General features: G+C 37.9%; 1 protein-coding gene across 1 annotated transcript in view; it reads left to right on the forward strand.

The window, feature by feature from the left end:
• Nucleotides 1-17,061, forward strand: part of LOC104165367 (polypeptide N-acetylgalactosaminyltransferase 18-like) — a 49,704-nt gene extending 32,643 nt beyond the window's left edge. The window contains exons 4-5 of the mRNA XM_009704966.1: nt 411-575; nt 16,586-17,061. Coding sequence (XP_009703268.1) covers nt 411-575; nt 16,586-16,732 — 312 coding nt within the window. The 3' untranslated portion in view covers nt 16,733-17,061. The remainder of the gene's footprint in view (nt 1-410; nt 576-16,585) is intronic.
• The last annotated feature ends 217 nt before the right edge of the window (nt 17,062-17,278 follow it).

A 17,278-nucleotide genomic window follows, 5' to 3' on the forward strand; every position in this document is an offset into this window, starting at 1 on the left:
TTCTCTTTTCTTTCCTCTCCAGTCAGGTATTACCCTCAGATGAAAAGTCTAATCAGATTAGAGTTGATAGCAAGACTCAAACTAACCCCACCTCCTGCTAGAGGGTGTACATCTTGGTCTTAAACACCCACGGTGCATGACCATAGGAAGCAAGTAAAAAGGCACACAATGAGACAACAGTCAGTTTTGTTTGCATACTTCCTATTAAGTAGTTAACCAACATTTACTTGTTGGTAACAATTAACTGTTAATGTAGAACAACTTTTAAAATGTTGTGTTACCTCCTGCATGAAAGGAAATAATTTAAAAGCCACTATGGGCTCAGCATATTTATCTTTGCCATTAGCTTTTTGGTGAAAGTGCTGCTTCTGTCTAGAGGCCACAAATCTTGTTTGTGCTTCCTGTTGCAGAATGTTTATTACACAAGCAATCAGCAGCTCCATGTGGGTGTTCTGAGTCCCACTATCGACGATGATGACAACAGATGCCTGGTGGATGTGAACAGCAGGCCCAGGCTCATTGAATGCAATTATGCCAAAGCCAAGAGAATGAAGCTTTACTGGCAGTTTACTCAGGTAATTCTTACTCAGCAGACATTTCAGAAAGTTCAAAAGCTCTGTTTCATTATCTAAACTGTGAATAATCTGTTTAGAACCAGATTTATCCTTGCTTTCTTTGCATGGATTCAGGAAGCTATGTTTAATCCCAATATCAGCTACCTCAGAAGGTTATAAAACTTGTATTATATTTTCTGAGTTCACAGTAAATTACTTGTTTCTAAGGCAGAGTAACTGCTACAGAATTAGTCAAAAAAAAAGTTATTTTGGTAGTCAAATGCAAAGTAACCTATTTAGGAAAAAGAAACAGAAAGGTTTTTTTTGTTGTTTTGGAAGTAGCAACTCAGAAAAGGGGGTAGTGGGTCATTGATGGTAACAGCCCCCTCATGAGCTACTTTTCCAATTCCTTACTTTAGGAATTGGAATTCCATGCTTTTATGTGTGTATGTGCAAGAGAGAGACAAAAAGGCTGAGAAGTGATTTCACAGTGATGAGAATGCTGATAGGACATTGAGGCCGGGCCTGGTGTCCAAACTTCATTAACTGATTTATAAATACAAGGGCGAATGATAAAGAAGCCACAAAAGTTCTGGGGCTAGGAAACACGCTCTGTGATGTAATGTTTATGGTGATCACTCTGTTTAGTTTAGCTAAGAGGAAGCGATAAGGTGACCCAAAGCCTATCGGTGTTTCCACCGAGGGACATAGGTTATCCTGAAGACAAAACAGGTTCCAATGGTTGTAACTAGTCAAAGGTGAGATTTTCCTAAAGTAAGAATTAAGACATTGCAAGTTTACCATGGCAGGTACTTTCTAAAACAAGTACCTGATTTAGCTGTTGTGAAAAATTTAATAGCTAGGGTGAGTTTGACTGGTCACAGTTGCTCCTTTGCAGCTTTGAGGCTACAGCTCTAGTTGTGTACTCCAGCCCATGGGCTGAGGCTCACCATTAAGGTAATTCTAGTTCTACATTTAATGTTTCTGTACCATCTGTGTGGGTTTGCAAATATCTTTTCTGCCAGCTCATTAGATTGTTGTTTTTTTTTTCTTTGACTTCAACAGCCATGATCAGTGTATTTTAGGACATTGGTAATACAGTTTAGCATCGACCTTAGTGCAGACAGCATTTGGACAGTAAAGCATATTATTAACATTCTTTGTATTTATACTTTAAAGTAATCCAGACCTTTGTCCTTAAAGGGTAGCTCTCAAGCAGGAGACCTTAAATCCCTAACCTGGAAAGGCATCCCAGCTTTCACTTTCAGTCTCCTCAAGGGCAGAGTTTTAATTATGTCTTCTCTCAAATTGTAACAATAGTCTCATCATGAGCCGGGGGGGGGGGGGGGGGGGGCGTGTGGGTGTGTGTGTGTGTGTGTGTGCGCGCGCGCGCGCTCATTGTGGCCACCTCTGCACTTGATTTTTGGTACCATTTATAAAAAGTATAATTATTTATTTAAATGGTATTCCAGTAACATTTTAGTACGCTCCACCTATTCAGTGATTGCTCTGTATAACCCAGCCCTTTGGTGACAATTAATGATTTCTACTCCAGAATACTGCTGCTATTTTGTAATACTAATTATATTAGATCTGATTTGGGGGGCAGCAGTAGAATGCACTGATAATTTAACTACTACTTCAGAATAATGGTATTAATGACTTTAGGTTTGTTTTCTGTCTGTATTTCCATTCCATGTTCCAAATACAATCTCCCAATGAAGGTGCAGTGCTGTTAAATTAGACTCTATGGACTGTACTTAAGCCCCCTACAAAGAAACTTCTGCCCAGGAGAAGTGAAAGCTAATTAATTGTTTCCTTATGATAAACTAAGAGACAAATGAAATAATTTAAAGCTTGCAATTCAAAAAGGATTTTGTTAATACCCAGTGCAATTAAAATGCCATTATTTCTCAATACACAGCATGGTACACAGCCCCTTGTACCTTCTGTAAGCTAGAGGAAAGCTAATGAGAGTAATCAAGGCTTGCCAAGATCAACTGAGAAACTCCACCTGAAAGGCTCCCATTTAGTCTGGTAAAAGGATGTGTTTCTGTGAATACACTGGAAGCTGTCTATCTGAAAAGAGTCTTTTTTATTATGTTTTTAAAGCTCTTGTATTTATTTTCCATATTGTGCAGTGAGCAGAACTACTGAAAATAAGCAGGACTGTAAGTATTGATGCTTAGGTAGTCTTGAAATTTGTGAAATATTAATGAAAATGTAGATGCTGGCCATAGCTTTTTATAGCACCTTCCTTTGGCTGCAACTGTGCTTTGACTTCTCTGGATACTCTAGCCATTCAACAGGAATGTCTGATTATATAGATAATTAAAAATATAGCAGTGAAGTAGAGAATCGTCTCAGAAAGAAAGGGGATGGGAACAAGACTTAACCAGAGCAGGATAAACCAATGGGACTAGATTTCCCGGATCACCACACACATACCAAAAAAAAATAATAATAAAAAAAATTAGTATTTGCCCTGCATTCCAGACATGTATCTTACAATTTGAATGCAGAAACTTTCTCATTTTTCTGCAAAACACACTATATTCTGAGAGGCAGCATGATAGTCTGTGGTGGACTTCAGTCTGGTTGATAGAAGACTGTACAGCTTTTTGGAAAAAGGATTCTTCAGATAACATTTTCCTCCTCCCCTACATTGTTGAAAGGTAATGATGAGAGAAAAGCCTCATGACAAAATTAGAAAATAGGGGTCATCCTCAGCTAGCGGTCTTGCTTCTGTAGATCCATTACAGAATTATTTAATTCTTAATTTGCATCTTGGTTTAGAATTGTGTATGTGTGTATACACATAGATACACATGCGTGTGTCTTTATATATATATATATCTCAAACTAGATTTCTTTTTTAAAAATTTAACTTAAAATTTTAAAACCAAAGTAAAAGATATGTGGCTTCCTTCAGTTGCAGGCAGCTGGAGTCAGACACTCAGATGTCCACTGCTACCTTGTGGACAAAAGAGTGGTTTAATGGGCAGTCATATGGAGGGAACCACCACTGGTACCTCAAACCGTTTTCATTATACATCATGCTGGCTGACTGGACAGAGGCCTCGGGAGATTGTGTGGTATCTTTCTGTACAGGACAAACTTGCATTGAGCATTCAAAGCTTGTGTGGTGTGTTTGTATAATCAGGATCCATCTGAGCAAGTTTCCACGCTCCACAGTTTTGTACAGCTGCCAAATGCAATGAGACCCAATAAAATGTAGGCTGCAGTGACATCCTTCCTTCCAAGGCTTCTTCAAGTGTTTATAACTGTAATTATGTCAAATTATGTAAATTTGCCCTGAAAAGACTCCTGTCAACTGGGTAGCGTTCAAGAATTTTATTGTTCAGACTGTTTGTCAAGTTTTCTCTTAGGGAAATGCTTATTTTGGGAATACTTTTATGCTGAAAAGTCTTCTAGGTGTTTGACAGTTCACCTAGTTCAGTCTCTCCTCACTTTTTAATTTCATCAGAACAGCATTAGACCTCATAGCAAAACAGTAAGTAATCACCAGAAATTACACCAGGCAGAGAGGACAGAATTGCAATTACAGGATAGTAAAATGGTCAGAATTTTACTAAAATACTAACTTAAACGTGATACCACGGAAGCTGCTCTGGCATCGTGAACCATGAGGAAAGCAAAAACTAACCTCAGTTGCCACCGAGTGCCCCTTATTCAGTGCTGAACAATTAGTCCTGCTCGCACCCTGTGAGCTCTTTATGGCAAGGAGCAGGTGCACCCACGCCGTGTGCTGGCAGCAGCAGCCTGTTCACCTGTGTCGCGGAATGCTTGCGGAAGCATCAGCTCAGCAGCGTACCTGCGTGACCGCCACTTGCCCATGTACTCAGTACAGCCGCTGTCCTTGGGCCTACCGTAGTGATTGCATGACATGGTCCACTGCGTGACAGAGAAGGGGCTCTGAGATGGTGGAGATGGAGGCCAGTGCACCTGGACAGGTAACTCCTTGCGACATCTTTCAGTACAAACTGCTTATGGCCAAACCCCTGCTCTTCTGGACTATTAAGTTAGTTCTGTGTACTAAGAAATAGTACAGTCTAAAGGCTGCAGTCTGTTTTTTTTGGAGGGGGGTGTATTGGTTTGTTTTTGTAAGAGGTTTCTCAGTCTCCAGTTTATTGCTGATAGAAAGGCAGTCGTGATGTAACACCTGCCCTACGAGTGAAATTCATCTTTATATACATAAATCACCTGGGTGACAGCAGGCCATCTAGAAAGCACACTTATGGTGTGTTAGGACTCCTCCAGAAGCATAATAAATGCAAAAGGAAGAAGTTTTCCTGTAATTACTCTTGAAGTGTCTTCATGTTTATATTTAGTCAGATACGGATGTGACTGTTTCTTATGCTTCTAACCAGACTAGCTATTTGCTGTTGTGAGAAATATGACAGGTGAGGGCTCTGTGTAAAAAGAGGTGTAAGAAAGGACACAAGGCAGAGCTAAAAACCTAAGAGATTGATCCTTTTAAGGCTGTTCCATGTTGAATTCTTTTAAATTTAAATAATTCAACTTCCAGCATGGCTGCCATAGAAAGGTAAGAAGAGTATGGACCTATAGGGATGGCCACTCATTGCAAACCTCATGGGAGGCAGAGCCTATGCCCAGCACTGCCCTGTACCCATATCCACTAGCAGTCGCATCTGCCTCTGATACTAATGTAGCTTTTACATGTTATGGAGAATTGTGATTCTAGTCAGTGCTGCAGGTTTCTACAGGAAATCTTCCAGTTCAGAAGTGTTCAGAGGGGGTGGTTTATGCTATCCTGAGAAGCTGTAAATAAAATTTGTCGCTGACAACTGTAGTTACCATATGCATAGTTTCCCAAATATCATAGTAGTAATTGCTTTGGAAGGAAAAGGGAAGACAGATGAGAGCAAATGAATTACTCAGTTGTTACAGTATTCCACAGATAAACATGATGATTCAGATCTCATTTAAATAGGTATTAGATAATAGATAGATTAAATAGATATTCTATGTAGCTATATAAAGAAAGAATAGACCTTAAAATTACTGAAAGTATTTACATCTTGTTCCTCCATCCTTGGCCTTTGCCAGCCAGTCATTCTGAATTGTTCTTACTTGCCTTTATTTTATGAAATTAAAGGATGTCCAATACTACTGCAAGCTAGGACCGTTAGCCATAACCACATCCCAAACAAGGAAGAAAATGCAGGGTGCAGACTATGTGGCAGGATTAAACTGGAGGCCTGTGAAGCAAGCAGAGAATCTCTGTACCAATTTCATATGTCCCCTTGCTGAGTGGAGGCTAACACCATTAACCAGCAGACAGTTCCCTTCAAATGTCCACTCCCAGTTTTCAACCCATACATTATCCAAGGACATGGGTGTACAAGAGGGATTAATTTCAATAGAGCTGTGTGTCTAAGGGAACAATGGTCTTCAGATTCTTCCATTATGAGAGCCACAGGGCAGAAAAACAGCATCATTAATTTATTGAGAATTTGAATTTATGCTGTACTTCTAACCCCAAAGGATGCAAATACACTCAATATGTATTTGCAGTATAAAACAGGCTGTACTGCTATACAGCTACATAGTTATGCAGTACCACCTCCCTGGCAGCTCAGAACAGAAAGTGAGTGTGATCCTGTTAAAAGAAATACAGATTTTGATCCTGCAGGAGAAATATAAAGAAAAACAGAACCTAATTATTCAATTAATTGAGCCAACAGACAAGGTTAAGCCCTGTATTTTTAGTGAGACTATCTGATTTTTAAGTAACCAGTGTTGCCAAGTGTTCAGTTTTAAGCCTTAGCCACAAAAGAACACTTCCACGAGCCCCAGGGGTCCCAGTGCAGTCTTGGTGTATGGATCCAGTACATCAGCAGCACTTTTTTCTATATTTAGCTACTCTTTGCACATCTTTGATCAAATACTACCCGAGCTTGCCTGTACTTAATATTTTAACTAGCTGGATAACTGCCCAAGTTGTTATAGCCTGAGGACAAGGAACCTGAACCATTGTTCTGCTTAGACATGAGAAAGTGATAGTTAATGTTTTAATTTTCTTTCTACTTTAGTAAATTTGTCCCCAATTCACTTGCAACTTAACCAATATTCTTGTCATATCGAACACTGTTTAAAAACAGGTGTATTTGAGTGTTTGGGTTTTTTTATACTCCTTGAACTATGTCTTACTATAAGCCTACAAACTCTGTAGTCCCATTTATGCAGAATGGAATTGTTTAGAGGTGCAAAAATCTGAAAGCATTCAGTCTTTCTCCATTTTGACTACTTGACTTCAACTTAAATATGAAAATGTAGAAAAACACATGTAGAAAAAATATTAAATACAAATATTACTATATAATACTCTGTTTTAACAACTGGTGTTAAATTTGCTTGCAGCTATTGCTGTAGTTAGTGGTAACCAAAATTTCCTTGTATAAGTTTAGTCTTCTATTTGGAGTAATCTTCTAGTAGCAAGTTTTAATCTTTGCAAATTAGGTGTAGAACTTGCCAGCTAGAAAGTTGGTGTGTGAATACAGCAGTAAAATGAGCTTTTACTGGGTGCATTTCAAGTCTTTTCCAGCATATCACATTATGCAGTATTTACTCTCCTGAGGACTACATTTAAGCTCCAAAGACACTTGTGCTGAATTAATTTAGAAGGAAGTTAACACATACCCATGTTTTTCCTTCAAAACAGATACCCTATTTGCATATTTTAGCATATAATTTTAAACACCACATTTATTTACAAAGAAATTATTTGTTCTAGTTCCACCTGATTTTTCCTAATTTCAAATGTCCAGGTAGGCTCCATCCAAAAATTGCAGGTGACAGCTGCTGCTGACAAGGTACTGCATGGCATTATAATGACAGATATGCAAAAGAATGGCCAAACCCAGAATGTTTTCTACAACTTGACAGATAACCAACACTTACCAAATGCAGTGGCTGGGTTTCAGGAGATCTCAGCTCTGTTCTTGGTTCCTCCTTTGCATTACTGGACCAATCACTTCTTAGGTTCTGCATTCCTCAGTTGTGAGATGGATGGAAGTATTTTTACCTTGAGCATGCATCTTTTATTGTTTCTAACTTCCCAGATGAAAACAAAATCTGTCTTGATCAAGTCAGTAGAAGTTGCATCTTTAATTCCAAAGGAGACAGGAACAATGTGTATGTAAGCAAGGTTTGGCTACCAAGTACACCCTACAATCCAAGATGCTAATACTTGAGAAGAATGTTCACTTGGAAGGCAATTAAATCAGGGTGCAATAATGATATATATGACAAGAAAAGGGTTTATTATTTAGTGAGATGATCAGCCTGTCAAGTCTGGTATCCTGAACCTGACAGTGACAACACCCAGTATAACAGGCAAAAAATAGATTATTTCCATTATTGTCTGAGTAAACTGTGCAACGTTTGTGCTGCAGCTGCAAGGACATTCCTTTCCCAATATCAATTATAATCAGCCAACAGATTTGTGTAGTTACTAGGGAAAAAGCCATTTTCAGTAACTAGATACTGTGACCAAAGTCCCAAAGAGCCCAGCCTAAATTCCCATGTTAGAATATGCGGATCGATTGAAATACTAGTGCAAATTAATTTTCTAATTTTCTTCAGTTGGCACTCAATTTATTTCTTGGTCTCTAGAGATTCGTTTAATCATAAGCATATAATGACAATGCAAGCAGTTCAGTTGCTGGGATAAAATGAGTTAGGAAGCCTTCATATTGAACACTCAGATTAGAAAACCTAGACTGAACTGAATACACCACACACACAGAAGAAAGAAATTTGTCATTCGGTATTTTTGTTTTCCAAAGGAGTTACATTTTAGTAAGAGTTACAACTCACAAAGAAATAGGAATGCATATTCTAAAAGCCATAAATCTTTGGGATTCTGTTAAGATGTCAAGGGAAAAGTCTCGTCTTTCCTAGGGAAAATATAAACATCTTGGGTTTTCTAATTGTGCTGAAAGGAGTTTTGTATTTGTCTGGCTGAAGATGAATAACTAGGTATCCCCTGTGCTAACATTGGTAAATAACAATTTGAACTTTTCTTCTTTGCATTAGTTTTCTAGGTATGCTGTGTTAGAAGAATATTTTCATCCATGAGGAAAAAAAGAGCAAGAATAAGGCAGTAAGGTGCTCTTAGGCATGATCTTCAGGTGCATGCTGTGAATGGATTTTCATTAGCAAACTAATATTGCATCTTGTGCACACTCAAAAGTGGGGAGGGCAGATGTGTTAACAAGAGTTTTGCACAGACAAGCAATGCAGAATGAGCCTTAGAAAGCAACATATACAGAAGGGATGATTGCTTCAAAACCAGACAAAAAGGCAAAACCTAGGAATACACAATTTGCCACATCACAGATCAGAAAATTAATTACCTCATCTGGAAGACTGCCTCAGGCAATGGTCCATGCTTGCTGTTTCACAGAAATGAGCTCTGAGCCAGCAGTTCACTAACACCAGGAGGAAGATTCCCTTCTTGACCCCTAATGTGCTCTCTTCAGGAAGACTGAGATTTTATTTGTCTGAATGATTATCTCATCATGCCTATAAAAAGTTGTCTTATCAGCACTCTTAAAATTAACCCAGCCCACTAAAAACATCTGGTCAGTCACTGAACATTGATGCATGCAACAATGACTTCAACGCTTTTCCTATACCCACAGTAATTGTTGCAAATTTCTAACTCTAACAATCCTTTTTTCCTTAGAAAGTTCATTTACCACTTTTTTAGACTGGTATTCAGAGGTATTCATACTTTTGATCACTGAAGTCAGATCGAATTTTCATTTACATCCTAAGCAAAGACCTATTTTTATTTCTTTGCGAGCAGTTATTTTCTTAATCTTGCTATTAACAATGGGCCTTTGTAATCTGTTATATATATAATTTTATCACAGATTTATATGTGGAAAATATTACTGATAGGTATAAATCCATACCATTCCATTTCCGATTTTTATGCTGTTTCTCTGTAATTTGTTTTCTATTCCTATTACATTCTCTGTATGAAACTGCATTTCCTTTTGCCACATTTAATTGCTTTTATTTAAATACTTTAATTAACAGTATTGTGTATTTCCACATCCTGAAGTTTTAACTATTGCATCTTTAGAGGGCTGTGCTCAGAACCTAGACTGCTTTACATTCACGTAGCCAATCTAGATTAAACAAAACAAAAAATGATTGCACAGTCCACTAGTTACTAAAACCTAGTTTGGACATACAGATGAGGCGTCATTATTTGATTTGTCACAGCTGCAGTATTAAAAATTTGTTGCAGCAATATAAAATTCAGCATTTATGATTATGTAAAAACTGAACACTCACTCAGAAGTCTCAGGAGTGGAATGTGAGGAACGAGACAGCATGATGTAGACATTAAATTGTTGTAACTGTTGAATGACGCATCTAATTCCACTCTCAGAGGATGTTTCATAGCATTTACTCATTGGGTACCAGCGAGTGGATGTAAGACCAGTGCTCGAATGGCTGCCTGACAACAGAACATGAGTGCAAGAGGAGGAGGAGGAAAAAAAAGAATTTATTTTTTTTTTTCCTTAAGAAATGGTTTGGCTGATCCCTATTATAACTCCACCTAAGTTTATGTTGTACACACCAATTAATTTTAGTTAGTATTGGAAAAATAAATCAATATTTAAAAAATGCCTGGTAAAGATTCTCATTTGCCTATCTAACTGTAAATAGTGATCTAAATAGCTGGCAGACACTTTTAATATATAACACTACTATATATAATATTTCATACACGTAATAGCAGTTAAATGCACCTTATTTTCACAGTAGTCATATCAAATATATTAGAAAACAAGTGTCTTTGAAGAGCAGCAACAGCTAACAATATACTTCACTGAGGAATATTTAAATTTAAATAGTTAAAATTAATTTTTGAAAGATTTGAACAACAAAGATCACATTACAGAGTCTGCTTTACTTACAGAGCACCTATTTGCCAAAGAGTTGAAAAATTTGTCTTACTGCTTTAGATTTGAGAAGGAATTAATAAATTACCTCTATATCTCATTATATATGCCTATATCCTTTATACAACTATAAAGCAGAAATTCTAAACTCAAGAACATCATCCAATATTTCCAAGCCATGGGCAATACTGAAAATACATGTACTATACTGAAAATACATGTACTAACAGTCACTGAAAATTTACCCCAGTATTCTGGGGAAACAAATGAGAAGGTCATGCATTCTGTTTGGAGTAGAGATTATCTATGTTGTATATACACCACAGCATAATTCTTTGATTCAAATGTATCAAAGCAATAGTGAAGATTAGAGTTTCTGCCTCAGAGGTAGAGCAAACATGTAAATATTTGAGGTCACTGATTGAGGTACAAATAGAAAATGACAGGCTAGCGAATGCAACAATCTATATAGTATATGTGATACAAGATTGGATACACTTATTAACCTTCTAAGACCTTTTTCTGAAATAGCCATGGTTAGGTAAGCTGGTAAGAGCACTTTTTTTTTCTCTTTTAGGTAGAATAACATGAGCTTTAAGTGATCAGCAAAAAGTAGGTTTAAGCTCTGTAACAAAAGCATATGCTTTATAGTAACTTGTTAAAAAGAGCTATCAGTCTGATTTTCAGTAATGCTGACAACCTCCAGCATTCATTAAATAGCCTTCATTTTTAAGAGTGATCAAACGCTGTCTTAAGTTTCATGCCCACGAGCTTTTACTACCTTATGAAGCCTTGGTTCAGTCTAAAGCAACAACCTCACTTCCATGTTTTCCCCTTCTACATTGCTTTTTCTGGGAAATTTGGAAACCCAGTACAATGACTTGTAGCTCTCAGAACCCATCACACGCACCTAAACGACTGGAATGTCATGGATCACATGTAGCAGATGTGCCAAGTACAACAATGACTAAATTGACCACGTCAATTAGATGTTGTGAATGATTTATTCACCTTTAATGATGCCATATATTCATATTCAAATCCTTCCTTTAAAATACCTGAACTATGTGAAGTAGCATCTCTGTTCTTTTCCTCTCAAACGCTTTTTTGTTCGTATATCAGAACACAACCTTGGCAAGCTGACTTCAGAGTAACAAAGAACAGAAAATTACTTGGTTCTTGCTGAAGAGAATTCTTACTGAAGAAAATTAGAGGGTAAATATAATGGTAAATTTCTATTAAATACAGCCAGAAATAAAAAAGATTTTACACTGCAACCAGTAAAATGTCATCTGATCATAAGGCCTGTCATTCAGCACAAAAGATAAGTAACCACAAGGTGAGATTTTTGGCAGGAAACCCCATGGGCTGTTCAGAACTTTCTGCCTAGGTACATGTTTACAGAAACTTCTTAACGCATCTTTTGTCATGAAATCAGTACATGCTTTGTTTTGAAGGGAGTTGATCTGAGGAGCATAACATGGTATATAACCCCAGTTCTGCAGTAGCAATGGTATGGAGGGGCAGGAGTTCCAGGTTACAGAGTGTGTGTACACTGTACATACTTCTTTACATAAAAAAAAAAAATTATTTAACATCTCAGGTATTTACAAAGCAAGCTGTACCAATGCTCTGTCCCATTTATAGCCCTCTGGATAGGAGGCCTTCTAGACATTGCAGAAACTTTATGACAGCTTTCAACTAATCCTGGTTCTAGCAAGGAACAACATTCCAGAGAGGACCCATCTCACTTTACTGCCCTGCAGAACAAATAGGGGAAGATGGAGGTTTGGGAACTGTGCATTCACCACCCTCCCAATAAACCAAAACAAAAACTATAGAACAGTTCAGCAAAGACTGTCTAATGACTTTGCACAGCTTATTAGCGCTCCCACTCTAACCTAGAATATGTAAGTATATACTTGCAACATGCTGTTCTTTCTAAAAGCAAGGTGGATTTTATGTATGACAGACTCACATGGGACTGCCTACCAAGCATGTTGGACCATCCTTGTACGGCAGTGGTTTGTGGGCACAGCAGATGGCATTCCTAGATACCATGTTATTGGAGAAATTGTACTTTAGTAAAAGACTTGAAAGGAAACCTCTTGCATACAGCAGATATGCAGAAAGTACAGTAAGTCTAAAGGAAGCCAAAAGTATTGCTTTCCACTATGTGTGTTATGTCACATTCCAAGAGCTATTGGTCATAACAGGATGTGTGACTTGAGATAGTGTTAACAGTAGGTTTACAAAGCCCACAATCAGTTTTATATGTGTCTAAGGCGACCAGCAGGAGTTGAGAACATTTGTGCTTCTCACAAGAATTGCTTCAATCTGCATTGCAAAACCCATCATGTTTGTTAGTGCTGTCACATTCAGTCTATTATAAAAGAGCTGACCTGGATATTTAATTTAACCTCTTGAGACTTCTTCTGCCATTGAGCTGCCTCCCATCATCAATGATCTTAATCCTAATTCTGTTCAACTGGGCAGAATTCCTCTGTAACTTATTTCAGCCTATAGAATTATATTTTATGTATCATGATCAAAGACATTGCCCTAGGCTATGAATTTTTTACCTTTATATTGGAAAGCAGAGCGCTTGCCTAGGATAGAGAAAGGGAACCAGATAGGCATCTTGCCTTTCGCTTAAACTGAAGTCTACTGTTACAATAAACCTTTTTGCTGAGCAAGCAGTAAACATGATTGTCAAAGTTTTATACAAGTTTTACTAAATGGTTATAAAAAAAAAATTTAACTAAAAGGACACCTTTGACTGCATTTGGCTGTAGGGTTCTAATGCTAATGATGATGACAAACTGCAGAAACCATTCAGGAATACTGTAATTTGGAGGCCAAGCCAGTCAGAGTGGCAAAACATAGTTAGCTTTCAGTGCATCCATCCTGCCCGCTTGCTTCTTTCCGTGGAGTTATTCAGTTCATGTGCTTTAGTGACTAAGCAGCTTGCTGGTTCAAGCCTTGCAACACGTAATGGGTGCACTGTCATCACCCTAGGAATAACAGACCAATACTACCGTTGCAGGCTTGCATTAGGCATATTGGGGGCGGGGGGGAGAACATAATTTTAAGTAGGCTAACAACAGGAAATTTTAAGTAAGCAATATACAAACCTTTCTCCCTGTACTTCAAATCTTTCATTTATATGCTTACTGAAAGTAAACCAAAGCTGTGTAGACTGCATCTTCTCTGAGGGATTGAGCTGTGGTTCTGGACAGACCTCACATCTCTTAGGAGCTAAGTTGTTCTGTTTCTAACAGGACTTGTGCCTTTACATTTCTCTCTTGTGGCAAAAATAATAATAATAAAAAAAAATCATCCTGCTAAAAGCACCCTGATCTCTACAACACCCAACTTGCACATATTAGCCACTACTTAACTTCGGTGTCTCTTTGATGTTCCATACAGCAGCTCCAATGTACTCAGCAGGGTGGTTTTTCGGTAGCCACTGCAGAGTGCTTTGCGACACATCAAAAAGAGCTTCCTTGGCTTTTTATCTCCCAAGTCACTTGTTCCTGTTAAATAGAAGCTGGATTTCACATGAGGGCACATCAGGAAAAGAGGAGGCAGGGTGGGCTTTTTGTGGGGGGTTTTTTTGGTTGCTTGCTTGTTCTGTTTTTCCTTAGGAGTGGTCTACACTTTGTTTATGTAGCTGCCTGTATTGAAGTATTTCACGTGAATACATTTACTGTAACGTCTATGTGTGCTCTACATGATTTAGAATAGAGGAAAAACATTGTCTCACTGTGAACATCTTCCTTCCTCTATCCCAAAATCCTCAATGGGAATAGAAGGCATTTGGGCCCACTAACTGATAAATGAAAGATACAGAACTAGTTAATTTAAATGACAGCAACACAAGCACCTCCAACATCAGTTGGAAGCACAAGGATGTTGATCTCAATTTTGTGTTTAGGCAGAAACACTTGTGGTAAACTGTAATTCCCAAGTTAAACCCAGGGAGCTGACCTGGGTGCCATGCAACACTGAGTCTATGCAGAGAAAAACCATAACCAACAGTTTTCATTAAGAATAGAAACTGTGTGTTTTGGTAGAAGAAAAACACCAAAACAACACAACTGTTTCTTTGAGCAATGAGAAAGTATCCGTTACCTTAGAATTTTTTATGTGACGGACCTAATTCAAAGCTCATTGAATCCATTTGGAAAACATTTAAAAAAAAAAAAAAAAAAAAATCAAAAATCTCACCACAGTGAGCTTTAGAAGGCCAAAGTAACTTGGGGACGGCGGGGTGGGGCGTGGTATGCGTTTAGGATAAGGGAACAAACAGCACATAATAAAGCTTTGACTAATTTTCCATCCTAGTTTCTCCAAATTTCCTGTATGTCAAGCAGTTTTATTGCTTACAGATAGCTTAGAGTTTATGCTCCCACCAGCCACCCAAATTTAACTACTGTTATTAATATGAATGTCAGCAATAGTTATCCAGCAGTGGGAAAATACAGTTCACTCAGCATTTTGTTATGGAGATATATTAAAATACCTACTTTACTTGACAGACAGGCATACAGTAATCAGTGAAAATTGTATCTAGACTGCACGTAGGCCTACCAAGGAGGATTTATGAGAGCCTCATGTTTTGAATTTTGTGGATTATTCTAGAAATGGTCTCTCTCTTACCCAAAGCCATATTTCAAACTTAGAGCTTTCAAACCTAATTCTGTATTTCATTAGCCAGGTCCAAAAAATGTTTTTGAGAAGTCACTTCTCAGAGAAAGTATTCACTAAGTATTACTGGTAGGATAGAAGGAGGGGAGACCCCCAGTCACCTGTTGGAGCGAAGCAGAACCTGTACTGACTGGCATGAGCTACCCTTGTCTGAGAAACAGCCTTTTCTGAAAAAGCAAACTCAGCATTTCTATGGGATTTATGCCAATGTCCTTGTGATTATAATGGACATCTATCACAGTTATGACTTTCTAATGCAAAGTATAACACAGACTTGAACAAAACTGATGAGGTGGTTCTTTTGTATGGTGTTGGGTGGGTTTTTGTTTGGTTTTTTTTTTGTTTGGTTTTTTTTTGGGTTGTTTTTGTTGGTTTTTGGTGTTGTGTTTTTTTTTTCCAGCAACTATTTTTTTCCCCATTGTACAAATAAGTAATTTAAATGTAGCTGCTCTTTCCATACTTCAGCTGTATAATCTGTACTGATTTACACTCCATTCTTTGATTTGCAGCTTAAGCCAGTAATTCTCTACTACACAAGTCCTAGATACTCTAGAGAAAGTCAGACTTCCAGACTTCTGTGCAAATTACTCTACTTTGTGTCTTGGAAAAAACTTCCCAGACACTAATGCGTACAAGTTATCTATTATCTTTATTAGACAGGAAAGAGGGTTAAAAAAGCAACTGAAACCAGAATTAAAGGGAAAAAAAATGTAATTTATGTCACCTACACGATGATGTCATTTTAATTTAGGTCTATAGTTAACTGTCTGATAGCCCCAATGATTTAAGATTTACTACAACTCAACAGTGAAGGTAGGGAGGGCTTTAATATGGCAGTATTAAGATAAGAATTGAACAGTCAATACTGAGGATTAGCAATATAAGATTATAAAAAACACTTCATTTCAGAATTCACAGAATAAACAATTTTTTGCATTTTATCCTACATAGAGGACACCCCCAGCCAAGGCACTGGTCCTCTTTTGCCTCTTTTTGACGTTTCAGAGGTGCAGCAGAGCCACTAAGATAGGTAACTGAAGCAAACAGGAAAGCTTTTGGCTCACGGTTAAAAAGTATGGCTAGAAACACAGCTCGGTTCTAGAAACCCCGTTTGCTGAAATGGTAAGCAGGCAGTTGAGGCTATTCTAAATTGCATCAGAGATTAAACCAGCCTGTGACAAAGGGAACCTTCGCTCCAAATCCAACCTAGTGCTTATCTTGTCTCTAGCTGAAACATTTTCACTTTAGCAGATGGACATTGGAATGTTCTGTAATCTATATTACCACAAAGTAGCAATGCAACAAGTTCACAATGTTTAATCCAAACATGTCTCTTCCCCCCCATCTTTACAGGGAGGTCCAATCCAGAACCGAAAGTCCAAGCGTTGCCTGGAACTGCAGGAAAACAATGAGAATGAATTTGGATTTCAACTCGTCCTTCAGAAATGCACCGGACAACGCTGGTCTATAACAAATGTCCTGAAAAGCTTGTCCTCATAGCAGACTAACTTTTTTACCCATTTCTTTTGCTACTGTGTAGCAAATATTGCGTTGTTGCCTGCTGTACTGTATTCCTCTTGGCCACCCCTCGGTTCCTTCTCTCCTCTTTTTTGTCCCTTTGATTTTATTTTGTGAGTGTGTGGAAACTGGGTTTGTGGGCTGAAAATAAGATGTTTTTATTTCACAATGATGTTTTCATGGCATTTATAGAGACATTGAATGACAGGTGATGGGTAGGCTATCTTAAAATATTTTACAACTGTAAATAGGAAACAAATGGAGAATATTTATAACTCGAACTTTTATTGAATAAAAAAGTCCAAACACTATTACTGTCTACCTATCTCCATGGAAATCCATTTGGAAGTTGGGTGGTGGTTTCGTTGTTTTCATTAACCCAAGCCTGATCTCAGGAAGTTGTTGCCGAATTCTCCAGATTTGTGGTGAAAAGTCCTGCCTGTGCACTAGTAACTACAGTGAGGGAGGATCTTCTCCTTTTTTTCCCCTTAGGGAAATCTGTCTAGGTCACTGTAGTTACTAGAGTGC

Source organism: Cariama cristata, unplaced genomic scaffold (assembly GCF_000690535.1).
Source record: "Cariama cristata isolate BGI_N322 unplaced genomic scaffold, ASM69053v1 scaffold28297, whole genome shotgun sequence".
NCBI lineage: Eukaryota > Metazoa > Chordata > Aves > Cariamiformes > Cariamidae > Cariama > Cariama cristata.